Consider the following 19,562-nt stretch of genomic DNA (forward strand, 5'->3'; position numbering starts at 1 on the left):
TTGCTGTTTGTAACAACAAAGAAGGAACTAGAGACTATAATGCTAAGAAAAGTCAGTCAGAGAAAGATAAATACCATACAATTTCACTCATGTGTGGAATTTTATATTTGCTTTTTATAAGTAAAACATACAAGCAAGGCACAAAAAGAGAGGGAGGGAGGGAGGGACAAATGAAGAAACAGACTCTTAACTATAGAGAACAAACTGATGGTTACCAGAGGCAACAGTGGGTGAGGGAATGGGTTAAATAAGTGATGGGGATTAAGGAGAGCACTTGTCATGATGAGCACAGGGTAATGTATGGAGTAGTTGAATCACTATATTATACACCTGAAACTAATACAACACTATGTTAACTGTAATTCAAATAAAAAATTTAAAAAAAACTAAATAAATAATGAAAAACATCTTAAAGAATCTTGGGTTCCATGATATGCCATTGAGACTTTTTTTCCATAAGTGATGGGCAGCCAACAAGGAAGTGGTTAAAGGGTGGAGAGGGTGCTGACATGAAGCACTAAGTGCCATTAATGGTCTCCCTGGCATGATGTGGATGTTGGAGTGGAAGTGGGTAAAAGAGCAGATGGGTTGGGCAAGAACCTTAGAGAAGGCACACCTGAGAGTCTCCATTTCCTGTGTGAAAGGAGCAATGCCAAATTAGCTGCCAGCAGCAGAGATGGCAGTCTGGGTGAAGAGCTTGAGAAGAATGGTGACTATTTTTTTTTCATTTCTTCCCCCATATAATTTTTTAATATTTATTAAATTAAATTCAAGTTACTTAACAAAAGTGACATATTGACTTCAGGAGTAGAACCCAGTGATTTGTCACTTACATATAACACCCAGTGCTCAGCCCAATAAGTGCACTCCTTAATACCCATCACCCATTTAGTCCATCCCCCCACCCCACTTCCCTCCAGCAATCCTCAGTTTGTTCTCTGTAATAACAGTCTCTTATTATTATTATATAATAATCCATCAGGAAGAGCTAACAATTATAAATGTCTATGCACCGAATATGGGAGCCCCCAAATATATAAAACAATTAATCACAAACTTAAGCAACCTTATTGATAAGAATGTGGTAATTGCAGGGGACTTTAATACCAACCTTACAACAATGGATAGATCATCTAGACACAGGATCAACAAAGAAACAAGGCCCCTAATGATACATTGGATCAGATGGACTTGACAGATATATTTAAAACTCTGCATCCCAAAGAAACAGAATATACTTTCTTCTCCAGTACACACAGAACATTCTCCAAGATAGATCACATACTGGGTCACAAAACAGCCCTTCATAAATATACAAGAATTGAGACCATACCAGGCACACTTTCAGACCACAATGCTATGAAGCTTGAAATGAACCAGAGGAAAAAGTCTGGAAAACCTCCAAAAGCATGGAGGTTAAGGAACACCCTACTAACGAATGAGTGGGTCAACCAGGCAATTAGAGAAGAAGTTAAAAAAAATATGGAAACAAATGAAAATGAAAATACAACAATGCAAACGCTTTGGGATGCAGCGAAGGCAGTCCTGAGAGGAAAACACATTGCAATCCAGGCCTATCTCAAGAAACAAGAAAAATCCCAAATACAAAATCTAACAGCACACCTAAAGGAAATAGAAGCAGAATAGCAAAGACACCCCAAACCCAGCAGAAGAAGAGAAATAATAAAGATCAGAGCATAAACAAACAATAGAGAATCTAAAAAAAAAAAAAACAAAAAACTGTAGAGCAGATCAACAAAACCAAGACTTGGTTTTTTGAAAAAATAAACAAAATTGATAAAATTCTAGCCAAGCTTCTCAAAAAGAAAAGGGAGATGACCCAAATAGATAAAATCATGAATGAAAATGGAATTATTACAACCAATCCCTCAGAAATACAAGCAATTATTAGGGAATACTATGAAAAGTATATGCCAACAAATTGGACAAACTGGAAGAAATGGACAAATTCCTAAACACCCACACACCTCCAAAACTCAAACAGGAAGAAATAGAAAACATGAACAGACCCATAACCAGCAAAGAAATTGAATCAGTTACCAAAATCTCCCAACATATAAGAGTCCAGGACCAGATGGCTTCCCTGGGGAATTCTACCAGACATTTAAAGCAGAGATAATACCTATCCTTCTCAAACTGTTCCAAAAAATAGAAAGGGAAGGAAAACTTCCAGACTCATTCTATGAAGCCAGTATTACTTTGATTCCTAAACCAGACAGAGACCCAGTAAAAAAAGAGAACTACAGGCCAATATCCCTGATGAATATGGATGTAAAAATTCTCAACAAGATACTAGCAAATCGACTTCAACAGCATGTAAAAAGAATTATTCACCATGATCAAGTGGTATTCATTCCTGGGATGCAGGGCTCGTTCAACATTTGCAAATCAATCAATGTGATACATCACATTAATAAAAGAAAAGAAAATAACCATATGATCCTGTCAATCAATGTAGAAAAAGCATTTGACAAAATTCAGCATTCTTTCTTAATAAAAACCCTCAAGAAAGTCGGGATAGAAGGAATATACTTGAACACCATAAAAGCCACTTATGAAAAGCCCACAGCTAATATCATCCTCAATGGGAAAAAACTGAGAGCTTTCCCCCTAAGATGAGGAACACTACAGGGATGTCCACTCTCACCACTTTTGTTTAACACAGTGTTGGAAGTGCTAGCATCAGCAATCAGACAACAAAAGGAAATCAAAGGCATCAAAATTGGCAAAGATGAAGTCCAGCTTTCACTATTTGCAGATGACATGATATTATACATGGAAAATCCGATAGACTCCACCAAAAGTCTCCTAGAACTGATACATGAATTCAGCAAAGTTGCAGGAGACAAAATCAATGTACAGAAATCAGTTGCATTCTTATACACTAATAATGAAGCAACAGAAAGACAAATAAAGAAACTGATCCCATTCACAACTGCACCAAGAAGCATAAAATACCTAGGAATAAATCTAACCAAAGATGTAAAAGATCTGTATGCCTAAAACTATAGAAAGCTTATGAAGGAAATTGAAGAAGATATAAAGAAATGGAAAAACATTTCGTGCTCATGGATTGGAAGAATAAATATTGTCAAAATGTCAATACTACCCAAAGCTATCTACACATTCAATACAATCCCAATCAAAATTGCATCAGCATTCCTCTCGAAGCTAGAACAATCCTAAAATTCATATGGAACCACAAAAGACCCTGAATAGCCAAAGTAATTTTGAAGAAGAAGACCAAAGCAGGAGGCATCACAATCCCAGACTTTAGCCTCTACTACAAAGCTGTCATATCAAGACAGCATGGTATTGGCACAAAAACAGACACATAGACCAATGGAATAGAATAGAAACCCCAGAACTAGACCCACAAACGTATGGCCAACTCATCTTTGACAAAGCAGGAAAGAATATCCAATGGAAAAAAGACAGTCTCTCTCACAAATGGTGCTGGGAGAACTGGACAGCAACATGCAAAAGAATAAAACTAGACCACTTTCTCACACCATTCACAAAAATAAATTCAAAATGGATAAAGGACTTGAATGTGAGACAGGAAACCATCAAAACTCTAAAGGAGAAAGCAGGAAAAAAACCTCTCTGACCTCAGCTGTAGCAATTTCTTACTTGACACGTCCCCAAAGGCAAGGGAATTAAAAGCAAAAATGAACTATTGGGACCTCATCAAGATAAAAAGCTTATGCACTGCAAAGGAAACAATCAACAAAACTAAAAGGCAACCAATGGAATGGGAAAAGATATTTGCAAATGACATATTGGACAAAGGCGTAGTATCCAAAATCTATAAAGAGCTCACCAATCTCCACACCCGAAAAACAAATAACCCAGTGAAGAAATGGGCAGAAAACATGAATAGACACTTCTCTAAAGAAGACATCCAGATGGCCAACAGGCACATGAAAAGACGCTCAATGTCACTCCTCATCAGGGAAAGAAATCAAAACCACACTCAGATACCACCTCACACCAGTCAGAGTGGCTAAAATGAACAAATCAGGAGACTATAGATGCTGGCAAGGATGTGGAGAAACGGGAACCCTCTTGCACTGTTGGTGGGAATGCAAACTGGTGCAGCTGCTCTGGAAAACAGTGTGGAGGTTCCTCAAAAAATTAAAAATAGATCTACCCTATGACCCAGCAGTAGCACTGCTAGGAATTTACCCAACGGATACAGGAGTGCTGATGCATAGGGGCACCTGTACCCCAATGTTTATAGCAGCACTTTCAACAATAGTCAAATTATGGAAAGAACATAATGTCCATCAACTGATGAATGAATAAAGAAACTGTGGTTTATATACACAATGGAATACTACTTGGCAATGAGAAAGAATGAAATATGGCTTTTGGTAGCAATGTGGGTGGAACTGGACAGTGTTATGCTAAGTGAAATAAGTCATACAGAGAAAGACAGAAACCCTATGTTTTCACTCTTATGTGGATCCTGAGAAACTTCACAGAAGACCATGGGGGAGGGGAAGAAAAAAAAAAGGTTATAGAGGGAGGAAGCCAAAACATAAAAGACTCTTAAAAACTGAGAACAAACTGAGGGTTGGTGGGGGGTGGGAGATGGGTATTGAGGGTACCTGTTGGGATGAGCACTGGGTGTTGTATGGAAACCAATTTGACAATAAATTTCATATTTTAAAAAAAAGTGAGCAAAAAAAAACTGTAATGGTGACAATTTAAAAACTGAAAGGAATTATGGAGTGATGTAGAAGTCTCAGCTCAGGTTAAAGGGCACCAATTTGTTTTGACATAAGATTTCAAAGGTGTGTGATTTTTCCCAAAGTTTATATATCACCTCAGGGGGGAGAAAGGTATACAGGCTGGGCCCAGTTCAGCTGGGAGAGTGCATCCAAAATCAAGGAGAAGAAAAGTCAGTGTGTCGCTAGAAAGAAGCTCCAGGTGAATGACCTCAGGGCAAACTGATTTAGGAAGGAAAGAAGGCAATCTGGTGGAGGAACTCTCCAGGAAGTAAGAAAGAATGGAGATGGAGCTTGTATGTGGTGAGGAAAATAGAGCAAGAATTTGCACTCAGGTCTGCCTGGCTCCATAGTTCATGTTCTTTCCACTGTCCAAGTTTCCTGCTTTTTGAAATGTTTGATTCAGCAGGTCAGACCCAGGTTGAGTGTGGGAATCTGTGCCAGCTACAGGCTGGAGATGCAAGCCCAGAGTACTGGTGTCTGTCCCAGGATGAGTGCTGAGAGTTTGGAGCAGAGTCTGTGGGCCTCCCAGAAGTTCACTCCCTCTCAATCTCCTCTAGGAAGCCTCTTCTGACTCCCTCAGGCTGGGTTAGGACACCACCTTTAGGCTCCATATCTCTACCCTCTGCAAAGACTAAGAGCTTCTGCAGAACTAATCCTGGGGCCTGGCCAAGAGGAGTCTTTAGGAATATTGTCTTGGAAGGATCTCAAATACAGATGGGCTATTGAAGCTGATAGTCTCTGAATAGGACCATTTAAACTTGGTGAGATATTGTAGAATCCATGATTCTGTCTCCCTTGCCCCATTATTGTTTTGTTCCTCCAAAAGTTTCCCCTGATCCTGAAGCTAGCTCCAACTTTTCCATTCCACAGAGACCTGAATAGACTGACTGACTCCTCTGTGGCCCCAGCCTAGCCTTCCCTGGAGATAGGTACTGCTGCCAAGGTATCCCTGTGCAGTGGGATAAAACTCGATACCTCTGCCACAAAGACATCCTGGGCTCTTGTGGGATGTGGACCGGTGGAGCAGCCCAGAAAACCACCAGGGTGAGTAACCTGGGCCCCAGCACATCCCTTTCCCTACTTCCCAGATGGATGACTACCAGTACCTCAGCCTCAGATGCATATATCAGTGTGGAGGGCCTGCAAATAACACAGAAGAAAAAGAAGTAATGGGTCTTGAACCAAGAGAGATATTAGCCCCATCTCTTGCTTGGAGAAGAGGGCCTGAAGGAGGCTGCCTGCCTGAGATTCCGGGAGTTTATAGCTCAGAGATAAATTCCAATCCCAGATCACATTCCAGGGAGAGATATCCCTCAATAGTCTCTCCAGAGAGGGAGTGGATGATAAAATGTGCCAAGTTGTCTTCCCATCTGGCATTCTGAGGTCATCTGAGCTCTGGTTCAGCATCTCAGCTATCCTTGTCCTTGTGGGGACCAGCATTTCTCCACAGCCATTCCTTGTCACACTGGTCTGGTTGGGAGGGGTCCATGGTGGCCATCTGGTGGTACAGAGTAAACCTACTTACTAGGACTCTATGAACCAAGTGGGGAAAGAGAGCTGGGGAGCCTCATCTTCCCTCAATTCCTTTGTTTTCAACACTGTCCATCTTTCATTTCTGTCTGGTATCTCTGAGTCCAGAATCTTGCTGGGAGAATTTTTCCAGAAAGGAAGCTGTCTTCTGCAAGAATAGGAGAAGGAATAGGAGGAAAGGAAAGGATAGGAGAAGGAATCATATAGCTGTTCCCTATAAAATCATCCTGTTTTTGGGCGCCTGGGTGGCTCAGTCGGTTAAGCGGCTGACTTCAGCTTGGGTCATGATCTTGTGGTCCGTGAGTTTGAGCCCCGCGTCGGGCTCTGTGCTGACAGCTCAGAGCCTGGAGCCTGCTTCAGATTCTGTGTCTCCCTCTCTCTGACCCTCCCCCGTTCATGCTCTGTCTCTCTCTGTCTCAAAAATAAATAAGCGTTAAAAAAAATTTTTTTTAAATAAAAAATAAAATCATCCTGTTTTCAATTCCATTCCTCACTCTTACCTTAGTCCTTTTGAAGTGCATGTGTGGCATAACCTCCTCTCTATGAACTTAATCTTCTATTTCTGCCAGTTTCTTTCCACTCTTCCTATGGTTATCTATTAACTATATTATTGTTGATATACCTTATATCCCATCCTGTTCTTCTGTCACTTTCAGATAATATATATTTTTTAATTCATTACTATCATTTAAATGAGATTTTGGAAAGAGTAGAGATAAAAGTTTGTGTGCATTTCACCATGTTTAACTAAACACCTCTTGCCATCAAATGTTACTCATTATAGAAAAAACTTTTGATTTGTTAATATTTTATTATGAAAAATAATAAAATCCTCTCTCAAAATTAGAGTGTGGATAAACTTGATCTCTATATATCCATATCCAGCTACCATAATCATCAGCTCATAGCCACTCTTTGCAGCCTGGCTCCACACAATTCCCACCACAAGTGACCCCCATGCCCCCAATTATTTTGAAGTCAATATAAGTCATTGTGTCCTTCTTCATCTTACAAATTTTTCAAATCTTAAAACACAGGCATAGTATTATAATTACACCAAAATAAAAGATCGTCAAGAATTCAACCAGGGGCGCCTGGGTGGCGCAGTCGGTTGAGCGTCCGACTTCAGCCAGGTCACGATCTCGCGGTCTGTGAGTTCGAGCCCCGCGTCGGGCTCTGGGCTGATGGCTCAGAGCCTGGGGCCTGTTTCCGATTCCGTGTCTCCCTCTCTCTCTGCCCCTCCCCTGTTCATGCTCTGTCTCTCTCTGTCCCAAAAAATAAATAAACGTTGAAAAAAAAATTTAAAAAAAAAAAAGAATTCAACCAGTATTTATATTTCCCCAATTACCACATAAAAGTATTTTTTAGTGCTAGTTTGCTCACCTTTTTTATTTGATTTGCTGAAAACAAGATCCTAACAAGTTTTGTCCATTGGATTTGGTTGATATGAGTCAAGTCTTTCTTAATCTATAGGTTTTCACTCTTCCTTTTTTTATTTTCTTATATTTATTGGTGGAAGAAACTGGAATTTTGTCCTAGAAGCTTTTGTTTTTGTTGTAGTTTGGGTTTTTCTTATTCCATCTCTTGGTGTCTTTTAACGTATCTGCTTGCCTGGTGTCTCTTATATTCTCTATAAATTGGTAGTCAGATATGATTCAGGCTTATTTTGGTAAAATACAAAATGTAGTTTTCTCTCATTTGTGATGATATCAGCCCCTGATGATTTTTTGCCATTATTTCATTGGGTTTGCTCAAAAGTAATAATTCAGGGGTGCCTAAGTGGCTCAGTAGGTTAAGCCTCTGACTTCGACTTTGGCTCAGGTCATGATCTCATGACCTCTGAGTTTGTGCCCTGGTCCTGCTCTGTACTGACAGCTGAGAGCCTGGAGCCTGCTTCAGATTCTGTCTCTGGTTCTCTCTGCCCCTCCCCCACTCACGCTCTGTGTCTCTCTCAAAAATAAATAAACATTAAAAAAAGAAAAGTAATACTTCAGTTGTACTTTCTTATTAGCTAGAATGCTTCTGTAGAAACTTTCCTTCTTCAGTTATTTTCTTTATACCATGTCACAATTTGTAGAAGAAAAGCAGGTTATTTGCCAGTTTTCAGAATACTGAGTGCCTAGCCTTGCTGTCCTCATTCTTTCTCTCTCTCCCCCAGCCCCTCAGTGTGTTTCAATCTCTAGCAGTTATTTTATTCTCACTGATGCTTGGTGGGCCCATATTTGACAGGTGGGCTTTCTGAGTTGACTTCCTACCTTCAGAGTGAGGTGATTACATTGTCTAGATATGGCATAAGTGTACCCGTTCATAGTATGTATGAACAGCGTTCATAGTAAAATATGTTCATAGTAAAATCCCTTTGGCTCACAGATTTATTTGGGGTGGGTTTTTAAATCTCTGTTAAAAGATATTTCAGGGGCTGTTTCCTTATTCTTGTTTTTATTGACTTAACTTTATAGAGTATTTTTTCTTTGCTTATTTACTTATCTGTCCATTTGACATTTTAAAGGTAAATCCAAGAAAGGAAAGATAACAAGCCCATGCTATCAACCCTTCAGGCTTCCACCATATGCTTGCAATTTATTTCATGAGGCCACTATTTCTTATTTAAAACAAAGCATTTTTGATTACGCCCTTTAGGCTCATCTCACATATTTTTAAAGAAAGCCCTGCTTTCTTCAATATATGAAGAAATCAGTATTTCACATTACAAAATGATACTATTATACTCAATAAATTTAAATTGTAGTTATTCTCTAGTTGGTTTCTATATGGAGTCCATTTTTAAATCGCCTTTGTGTTTCATATTCAGTAATGTGTGGGAACCATGTCACCTAATATCAGAGCTGGTATATTTTCCAATAATTTTGTCTTGTCTTATTTTTCTGCCCAGACTGAAGAGGTCACATCTTTCTGGAGACTTCAACTGCTTCCCAAAGATGCTCCCTTCCCAGACCTATGTCAACATCTCCTTCTTCCAGCCACATGCCTTCCTGATGATTGGCATCCCAGGGCATGAGGCTGTTCATGGATGGATCTCTATCCCCTTCTCCTCCATGTACACTGTGGCCCTCACTGGAAACTGCCTGATCCTCTTGGCTGTGAGGAAGACTCCCAGCCTGCACCAGCCCATGTACTACTTCTTGTCCATGCTGGCCCTCACCGACGTGGGCCTCACCCTGTCCACACTGCCCACCACCTTGGCTGTGCTCTGGTTTGACCACAGGCTCATAGGCTTCAATGCCTGCCTGGTCCAGATGTTCTTCCTCCATTCCTTCTCTGTGGTGGAGTCGTCGGTGCTCCTAGCCATGTCATTTGACCGCTTTGTGGCCATCTCGAACCCTCTTCGCTATGCAACTGTCCTCACCAATAATGTCATCATCAGGATCGGGATCGCCATTGTTGCTCGGGCCACTGTATCCCTCTTTCCAGGGCCCTTCTTACTGAAGCGACTGAACTTTTGTCCTGGCAAGATTCTCCTGTCCCACTCCTTCTGTTTCCATGCAGATGTCATGAAACGGGCCTGTGCTGACATTACTGTCAACATCCTCTATGGGCTCTATGTAGTTTTATCCACAGTGGGTGTAGATTCTTTGCTTATTTTCCTGTCCTATACCCTTATTCTTCGTACAGTGATGGGTCTGGCCTCTCCCAGGGAGCGTGTCCGGGCCCTCAACACATGCGTTTCTCATATATTAGCTGTTCTGATTTTCTACATCCCAGTCATAGGAGTGTCAATGATCCACCGTTTTGGCAGGCACCTGCCTCACATTGTACATGCTCTTATTGCCTATGTGTACCTGGTGGTGCCCCCTGTGCTCAACCCCATTATTTACAGCGTGAAATCCAAGCCCATCAGGGAGGCCATGCTCAGATTACTGAGAGAGAAGAGGCAAGGCTGATGAAACCAAGAAACAACCACAGAATCTGAAGAAAAACATGACCAGTCTTATGTCCAGAAAGTCCTTACTCAGATCCTTGACCCAGACACATTACCAAGAGTATGACAAGCAAATGGATACTCTCAGACTGATGGGTGACAAAACAGTCTTCATTCTTTCCTGCATTCATTGACTTCAGCTTTTTAATTCAATATTTACTTGTGTGAAAATCTCTGCCATTACTAGAGACAGTAAAATGAATCATACATGGTCTTGTCTCTCCATTGTAAGACAGAAGATTCTAAATATACAATAATACTTAAATGTATTGTACACACAAAAGGCTATAGGAAACATGGTCTTGTCTCTCCATTGTAAGACAGAAGATTCTAAATATACAATGATAATGAAATGTAATGAGGCTATGATAGGTACACACAAAATGCTATGGGAATACAGAAGAGAGTTTCCTGCCTTCCTAGAGGAAAAGAGAAGCAAGTCAGGGAAGAAGGAGGCTGAAAGGTGAGAAGGAGTTTGTCAGGCAGAACAGGTGGGCAAGGGGAAGGCATACCTATGAAGGGAAAAGAATGCAAAAAATAAAAACACTGAGGTGTTGAATTATCTGGTGTGTTTGCAGAAAGGTGAGTAGCCATATGTGGCTCAGCATAATCTGTGTGTGTGTGTGTGTGTGTGTGTGTGTGTGTGTGTGTGTGTGTTGGAGAATGGCAGGAGATGAATTAGAAATGATGAGGAGTGGTGAGACTCCTTGGGGACCTTCAGACCTCATGGAAACATCTGCCCCCATTCCTTGTTTAAGAGTCAGCCATGGAAAGGCTATTGCATTGTAAAGTTTGCACAGACTTAACTGTGTGCTATAAGTTAGAAAGGTGAAAGGGGAGAAAAAGAGTGCAAGGAAAGCATTTAGAAGGTTGATGTAACAGTACTGGGAAAAGAGAATGGAAGCTAAAATTAAATCAATAATGGAAAAATTAGATATATTTTTTAAAATTTTATCTCTACATTTCTCTTCTTTGTCTTCTGAAAGTGTCAGAAGCAATGAGCAAAGCTAGGGCCCACATATTGGTTTTTAAAAACCATTCCCACTGTAATTCCCTGGGATATTTGGAGCAATGGCTAATTCCAGGTATGAAGCAGAAAAAACATAAGGTGATACTGGAATAGCTTATGCACCCTAAAGCAGTAAAGAACACTAAGACAGCAGAGTCCTGTGGGGAAAAAAAATACATAAACTCATTTGAAGAGGCTACCAGTGGATATAGGTGGGTCAATTAGAACATTAAAAATAATTTTGACAGCAGATGGTTATAGCAAATTGAATTTTTAAAGAAAGTGTGAGTCCATAGTAATATTCAAAACAAAGAGGGAGAAGAGAAGAAGGAAAAAATAACTCTTCTTTAGAAAGTACTGATAGATTTAGATCTGAACAATAAGAACACAAAATCATATATGTAAAATTCCTACCAAAAATGTCCAACCTGAATCTAACCATGAGAAAGTAATCAGAAAAATCATGTATATAAGAAGCACCACACACACAAACACACACACACAAACACACATACACACATACACACACACCCCAGCCCGGAATCTTAAGAAAGGCAATTTGGGGGGCTCAGTCGGTTGAATGCCAGACTTTGGCTCAGGTCATGATGTCACAGTTAGTGAGTTCGAGCCTTGTGTCAGGCTGTGTGCTGACAGCTCAGAGCCTGGAGCCTGCTTTGGATTCTGTTATCTCCCTCTCTCTCTGCCCCTCCCCCACTCACACTCAGTCTCTCTCTCAAAAATAAATAAACACTAAAAAAAATTTTTTTAAAGCAATTTTGTAAAAACTATGTTGGAGAATTAATCTAAATTAAAAGAGATTAAAGGGATATAACAACCAAATACTACCATTAACCAGTAATTATTAGGACAATTGTGAAATCTGAATATGTACTGTATATTGGCAATATTATTAGGTTAGTATAATTTGCTTAGATTTGAAAACAGTTTTCTCATCATGTAGGAGAATCTATTTTTAGGAGGTCCATAGTTAATGTTTATTGAGAAGGATTGTAATGTCTACAATTTACTTTCAAATGAGTCTGCTGAGGGGAGTCTGGGTGGCTCAGTCGGTTGAGGGTCCAATTCTTGATTCTCTTGATTTCGGTTCAGGTAATGATCCCGGGGTCATAGGACTGAGCTCTGCATCAGGCTCATGCCGAGTGTGGAACCTGCTTAAAATTCTCTCTCTCTCTCTCTCTCTCTCTCTCTCTCTCTCTCTCTCTCTCTCCATCTGTCCCTCTCCCTCATTCGGTCTCTCTCTCTCTTTCAAATAAAAATAAAATATTTTTTTTAAAAATGAGTCTGCAGAGGAGCGCCTGGGTGGTTCAGTTGGTTAAGCATCCAACTTCAGCTCAGGCCATGATCTCATCGTTCATGAGATTGAGCCCTGCATCAGGCTCTGTGCTAACAGTTCAGAGTCTGAGGCCTGCTTGGCCTTCTGTGTCTCCCTCTCTCTCTGCCCCTCCCCTGCTCAGGCTCTGTCTCTCTCTCTCAAAAAGAAATAAACGTCTAAAAAATTGTTTTAAATGAGTCTGCAGAAAAAGTGTGTACGTGTGTGGTGTGTGTGTTTGTGTGTGTATGCACACATGTGTGGGATGGCCAGGAGGGAGAGACCAAGCAAGCTACATGCCCATGATCCTAGTATCTCAAGAGAGACAGTACAGTGTCTCAGGTAATTATTGAATGAATGCTGAGAGTGATCCTAAGACTGAGCCTGGGTAAGGTAATCCGCTGGTGTTCAGAATACAGAATTCAAATGCAAAGGAAGCAAAAAAAAAAAAAATTATATTTCCTCTTGACTAGAATATGCTTTTCATTAAGACTTGACTTGGGATTTTGCCCACTCCCATCCTAAGCCAAGTAAGGGGTTTCAATAGTGATCCCCAAGCACTTGTGCTTCCTCCAATTGTAGTACTTAATACATTATACTGTAATTATAAATAGTTACATTACATTTGAGACTTTGAAATCCTTAAAGCTAGGGGTCAGTGCTGATGTTCTAGTTATTTCTGTGTTCTCAGTGCTTAACTTGGGCCTGGCACACAAAAACACATTGCTCAACAAATGATGTTTCAGCGAATGCACAAATGAAGACAGTGAAAGGACGTAGCATAAAGCCTATGGGTCTGGTCAGAAATAAAGATCTCTGGGTGTAGGGTCTAGCACTCCTCAGTTTACCTCCAAATGTAGGCAGTAGAGGATGAACCTATAACTGCACAGCCCTGGTGAGTGGATCTCCCAGCTTTTTTTTTACTGCTGTAATAGTCACCTACTACTTTCTCCACCCTAAGTGGAAGACTCTTATCCTTCCAGGAAGAGATTAAAGGTTCTGTCTTCTGTGTCTTGTTTCTTGATCTTCCCTCTTCTACTCTCTTTGCAGCTTGTACACACGTCTCTCAGAGAACTTATCATCTGCTACTGAAATCATCTATTGTACTGATCTATTCTAGTTCCTGGAAGGCAATACTGATTACATTGAATGCCTTCATTATCCATAAAAGGGATTGGCCCAGACATGGCTTCAGGAATATTATTTGAATAAATCTATTTATAAATCATAATTCCTGAACAAATATCCTCATGTCTATTTAAAAACTAGTTTCTAAGTTCACACCACACTCAAAGCAATGAAAGCTATAGATAAAGCTCTTCACAGCTGTGGAGCAAATGGGCATCCTTTGTTCCAAAAGGGCATCTTCTTGATCAAGTACAGTTTTCCTCTGGCCTTCCATGATTGCCTGAGATTATAATATTAGAGACTCTAGACTTTGGTTACACATCACTCTATTTTGCTTTAGCTCTTAAAATTCATTGTCCCTGGGATAGGGACACCTTCATTCCAAAATTATCCCAAAAAGACCACCGGGGCAGGCACTTTCTTCACTGACAGGTGCATTGGCAGAAAACTGGGGAGTTGGCAAGTTGAAGTAGAATTTATAGGCCAATGTTAGGAAATACAAATGTTCTCTTAAGATTCTTATGCAAATATTTCTTTGAATCCTGATATCAATTCTTTTGGTATACATCTAGAAGTAGAATTGCTAGATGATATGGTATTTCCACTTTTAATTTTTTGAGTACCTGCATATTGTTTTCCATGGTGGCTACACCAGTTTACATTACTGCCAACAGTGCACAAGGGTTCCAATTTATTCACATCCTCACCAATACTTGTTATCATTTGGATTTTCCTTTCTTTTCTTCTTTTGATGATAGCAATACTAACAGTTGTGGGATGATATCTCATTGTGGTTTTGATTTGCTTTTCCCTAATAATTAGCGATGTGTTGAACACCCTTACATATACCTATTGCCCATTTGTATATTTTTGAAGAAATGTATGTTCAATTCCTTTGCCAACTTTTTAATCAGGTTATTTAGTTTTTTTGCTGTTAAGTTGTAAGAGTTCCTCATATATATTTTTATATTCATCCTTTATCAGGTATGTGGTTTGCAAATATTTTCTCCTGTTCCATGGGTTGCCTTTTTACTTTGTTGTTCTATTTTCTGTGCATTAATTTTTTTAAGTTTACTTATTTATCGAGAGAGAGCAAGAGAGACAGAGAGACAGAGAGACAGAGAGAGAGAGAACCAGCAGGGGAGAGGCAGAGAGAGAAGGGAACAGAGGATCTGAAGCCGGTTCTGTGCTTACAGCAGAGAGACAAATGCAGGGCTCAAACTCACAAACTGTGAGATGGTGACCTGAGCCTAAGTCTGACACTTGACCAACTGAGCCACCCAGGTGTCCCATGGGCATTACATTTTTAGTCTGATGTAGCTCCAATTGTCTAATTTTGCTTTTATTGATTTTGCTTTTGGTGTCATATCCAATAAATTATTGCTAAGTCTAATGTCACAAAGATTCTTCTCTATGTTTTCTTCTATGAGTTTTACAATCCCAGGTCCACTTTTCTGTATATTGTGTAATATAAGCGTCCAATGTCATTCATTTGCATGGAGATACCCAGTTTTACCAACACCATTTGTTTACGAGACTGTCTTTTCCCCATTGCATATTCTTGGGACCCTTGTAAAAAACCAGTTGACTGCATGTGTCATTCATTTCTGGGCTCCCTATCCCAAATGTCAGTTTTTATATGAGAACTGTCTTTTTTTTTATTTTTAAAATAATCTCTGCACCCAGTGTGAGTCTTGAACTCACATTCCTGAGATCAAGAGTTGCGTGCTCTTCCAACTGAGACAGCCAGGTACCCCAGTACCATACTGTTTTAAATTACTATAGATTTTTAATGTACTGTGAAATCAGGAAGTGTAATGCCTCCAGCTTTTTCCTTCTATCTCAAAACTGATTTAACTATTTTGGGTCTCTTGTGGCTCCATATGAATTTTAGGATTGTTTTTTCCTATTTCTGTAAAAAATGTCATTGAGATTTTGATAGGAATTGTACTGCACTCATACATCACTTTGGGTAATATGAATATTACCCAAAATATGAATATTTGGACAATATTAAATCTTTTAATCCATGAACATACAATGCCTTTCCATTTATTTGTGTCTTAATTTCTTTTATCAATGATTTATAGTTTTCTGTGTATAAGTCATCTCCTTGGTTAAGTCTATTCCTAAATATTTTCTTCTTTTTCATGCTATTGTTAGTGGGATTGTTTTAGTAATTTTCTTTTTGGATAGTTCACTGTTAGCATATAGAAACACAACTGATTTTTGTATATTGATTTTGTTTCCTTCAACTTTACTATGTTTATTAGTTCTAAAAGTTTTTTAATGGAGTTTTGGGAGTTTTCTATACATAAGATCATGTTGTCTGCAAAGAAAGATAATTTTACTTCTTATGTTTCAATTTGGATGGTTTTATTTCTTTTTCTTGTCTAATTGCTCTGGTTAGGACTTTCAGTTCTATGTTGAACAGAAGTGGAAAGAATGGGCATCCTTGGAAGGAAAGGAAGGAAAATATTTTAGTTTTTCACTGTTGAGTATTTTAGTATGTTGAGGTACATTACTTACATATCTAGATTTCCATTATCATTGCAGCATTATTCACAATAGCCAAGATCCAACAATCTAAATGTCCATCAAAAGGTGAATAAAGAAAATGTGGTATATACATACTGCAGAATATTATTCAGCCTTAAAAAAAAAAAAGGAAATCCTGCAATTTGCAACAAGGAAACTTTTGGAATTCATTGATATGTCTATTACCTCGACTATGATGATAAATTCATGAATGTATGCATATGTCAAATTTTATTAAATGAATACATTAATAATTTTTACACATCAATTATACTTTAATAAAGCTGCCATGCACACACATGCACACACACAGAGATACTATTGCATTTCAGTCCTGTGGCTTCTTCATATTTTCAATTTATTTCACTCTATTAGAAAAAAAAAAGGAAACTCCTGGGGATGGAACAAGATAGCAAGGAAAATTTCCTAGGTTGGAAGACACTCTGTATCTCTAAAAACATAAAAATAGAGATATGGAAACTCCCAGTAAACATGTGTACCCCCATTCATCTCTCTCTACCTTGGGACCCTTTATTACCTATCTATCTTCTCAGGTTGCTTGATACATATTTGCTGTGCAACAGAATGGGGCTTTCACAATGTCACATGAAGAACAGACACAGAAAGTGGCAGTTCTTAACCTGCATGAACAATCCTAAGGGCCAAGGAGAGAGTGGAGGGAAAGAGACACAATGAACCCTGTGTTTCTGAAAGGTACCATTTAGCAGGGCCAGAAATTGTTCTGTGTGACTCCAGATGTCTGATCTGATATCACTAAAGAGAAAAGTAAAGTAAAAAACTGAAATGCCCAGAAAAATTTCCTGCAGATGTGGTAGAATCGATGAACCTACAGATGATGAGGATTCTACACCTCTCCTCCACATCTCAGTTGCTTAAATATCTCATTTTCCCTATAACCCTCTATGCCAACACACATATCCCACACATTTCCATTGCCCAAGAAAAAACAAGTGTAGACTTTCCTCTGGGCTGTGGCTTGGACATCCCTGGGGAATAGCAACTCGCTAAGGTATCCAGCCAGTGGTATAAAGGTAAGTATCTTAGTTGCAGTTTTTCTGGGCTCCTTCAGGATGTGAAGAGGTAGAGAAGGCTATGACAAGCAAGGTAAGTACCTTGGGGCCAAAATACAACCCCTTCTATACTACTTAGAAGGATGGAGGTCTGGTTAGTGAGTCTGAGATTCCCCTCTCTTCAGCTGCTGCCAGGAGGAGGAGCCAATGGTAAGGAGATGAGCATATGTCAGAAGCAGGAAGAAAAGTAAGGAGGCCTGGACTTCCAGAGACAGCAGATCTATGCCCCTAGATGAAGCAGAGGAAATGAAGGAGTCTACTTTCCTAAAGCACAGAAATTTACTGATTCAGAGAATTATTCAGAAACCCAGCTCTGTGTCCAAGAAAATTAGTACCCCTTTGTTTCTCTAAGTAGGGCAACAGTATACGCGAAATGTAAATCCATTTCAGTCATTTATTTTCCAGTAATTATGAGGAAGTGAAACTATCCCCTACATTCTGCATTTGTTTGGGGGACATATTAGCTAATGTATGTACATTCCTGGAATGGTTAATAATACAAAGAGCTGAGAAGATGAGAAATAATTAATGAAAAATTATATACAGCATAAACAAATATCTTCCTAATAACAAGTGTCCTGTCACCATCTTTCTGTCTGCCCAGACTGAAGAGGTCACATCTTTCTGGAGACTTCAACTGCTTCCCAAAGATGCTCCCTTCCCAGACCTATGTCAACATCTCCTTCTTCCAGCCACATGCCTTCCTGATGATTGGCATCCCAGGGCATGAGGCTGTTCATGGATGGATCTCTATCCCCTTCTCCTCCATGTACACTGTGGCCCTCACTGGAAACTGCCTGATCCTCTTGGCTGTGAGGAAGACTCCCAGCCTGCACCAGCCCATGTACTACTTCTTGTCCATGCTGGCCCTCACCGACGTGGGCCTCACCCTGTCCACACTGCCCACCACCTTGGCTGTGCTCTGGTTTGACCACAGGCTCATAGGCTTCAATGCCTGCCTGGTCCAGATGTTCTTCCTCCATTCCTTCTCTGTGGTGGAGTCGTCGGTGCTCCTGGCCATGTCATTTGACCGCTTTGTGGCCATCTCGAACCCTCTTCGCTATGCAACTGTCCTCACCAATAATGTCATCATCAGGATTGGGATGGCCATTGTGGCCCGTGCTGCCCTGTCTCTCTTCCCAGTGCCTTTCCTGCTTAAACGCTTGAACTTCTGCCCTAACAAAATCCTTTTGTCCCACTCATTCTGTTTTCATCCTGATGTGATGAGAAGAGCCTGTGCTGACATCACCATAAACATCTTCTATGGGCTCTATGTGGTATTGTCCACTGGAGGCATAGACTCTCTGCTCATCATCCTATCCTATATTCTCATCCTACACACAATCCTGGGACTGGCATCTCCCAGGGAGCGCATCCAAGCCTTCAACACCTGTGTTTCCCATATCCTGGCTGTCTTTGTCTTTTTCATTCCAGGCATTACCATGTCCATGATCCACCGTTTTGGGAGGCACTTATCCCCCATTGCACATGCCCTGGTTGCCTATGTATACCTGGTGGTACCCCCTGTGCTCAACCCTATCATCTACAGTGTGAAATCCAAGCCCATCAGGGAAGCCATGCTTAGGAGGCTAAAGAGAAAAGGCCAAGACTGATCAAACTATAAAATATAATTGGGTCCGGGTACCATAAAGGAAACGTGTTGCTGTACTTTGCAGGAACCTGCTACCCTCATAAAGCATTGAAAATTCCTACTCAGGAAGTGGGAAGACCATCAGGATTATTTATGTTTCAAATTTACATTCATGATTTACTTTTTACTGTAAATAGTGCTGAGGATTAAAGACTGAAAAATATATTAAACATGATCCTTTCTCTCCAGAAACACATTCTTCTATGAGGATAAAGGCAAGTAAATACACACCAGCATACAAGTACAATAATAAAGTCCTGTACAAGAGGTTACTAGAGGAACTGCAAATGGGTAGTGGCCAGAAATTGCCTGGGAAGATCAGAAAACCTCTACAAAGGAGGGAATGCTTTTTATTTCACCTTGAAAAATGTGTAGGGTTTCTCTAGGCAAAGTAGGAATTCAGTAAGAAAGAGAAAAATTCAGGAAAAAAGAGCAATATGAAATAAAAAGCTCCATGTTTTGAAGAAGTAAATGTGTTCATGGAAAGTTAAGCATGCCTGCGCTTCTTTATGTCTCTACCACTTGTTATACCTACACAGGTGTGACCGTGGCATAGGGCTTGAAGGGGGAGTGGTATGGGATGAAGCC

The 19,562-nt window shown here is 40.0% G+C and overlaps 2 protein-coding genes across 2 annotated transcripts; both read left to right on the forward strand.

The window, feature by feature from the left end:
• Positions 1 to 9,102: 9,102 nt before the first annotated feature.
• On the forward strand, positions 9,103 to 10,233 carry LOC121039201 (olfactory receptor 51I2-like). The gene has a single exon (XM_040489133.1). It carries the CDS (start codon positions 9,227 to 9,229, stop codon positions 10,187 to 10,189), a length of 963 nt encoding a protein of 320 aa, XP_040345067.1. The 5' UTR covers positions 9,103 to 9,226; the 3' UTR covers positions 10,190 to 10,233.
• Positions 10,234 to 17,946: 7,713 nt separating this feature from the next.
• On the forward strand, positions 17,947 to 18,936 carry LOC121039166 (olfactory receptor 51I2-like). Its single transcript, XM_040489094.1, has one exon. It carries the CDS (start codon positions 17,974 to 17,976, stop codon positions 18,934 to 18,936), a length of 963 nt encoding a protein of 320 aa, XP_040345028.1. The 5' UTR covers positions 17,947 to 17,973.
• The last annotated feature ends 626 nt before the right edge of the window (positions 18,937 to 19,562 follow it).

Source organism: Herpailurus yagouaroundi, unplaced genomic scaffold, assembly GCF_014898765.1.
Source record: "Herpailurus yagouaroundi ecotype Mexico unplaced genomic scaffold, PumYag 180, whole genome shotgun sequence".
NCBI classification, from domain to species: domain Eukaryota; kingdom Metazoa; phylum Chordata; class Mammalia; order Carnivora; family Felidae; genus Herpailurus; species Herpailurus yagouaroundi.

Bases quoted from the DNA above. Each gene is read 5' to 3' on its own strand.
- LOC121039201 (XM_040489133.1), top strand. From the start codon at position 9,227: ATGCTCCCTTCCCAGACCTATGTCAACATCTCCTTCTTCCAGCCACAT.
- LOC121039166 (XM_040489094.1), top strand. From the start codon at position 17,974: ATGCTCCCTTCCCAGACCTATGTCAACATCTCCTTCTTCCAGCCACAT.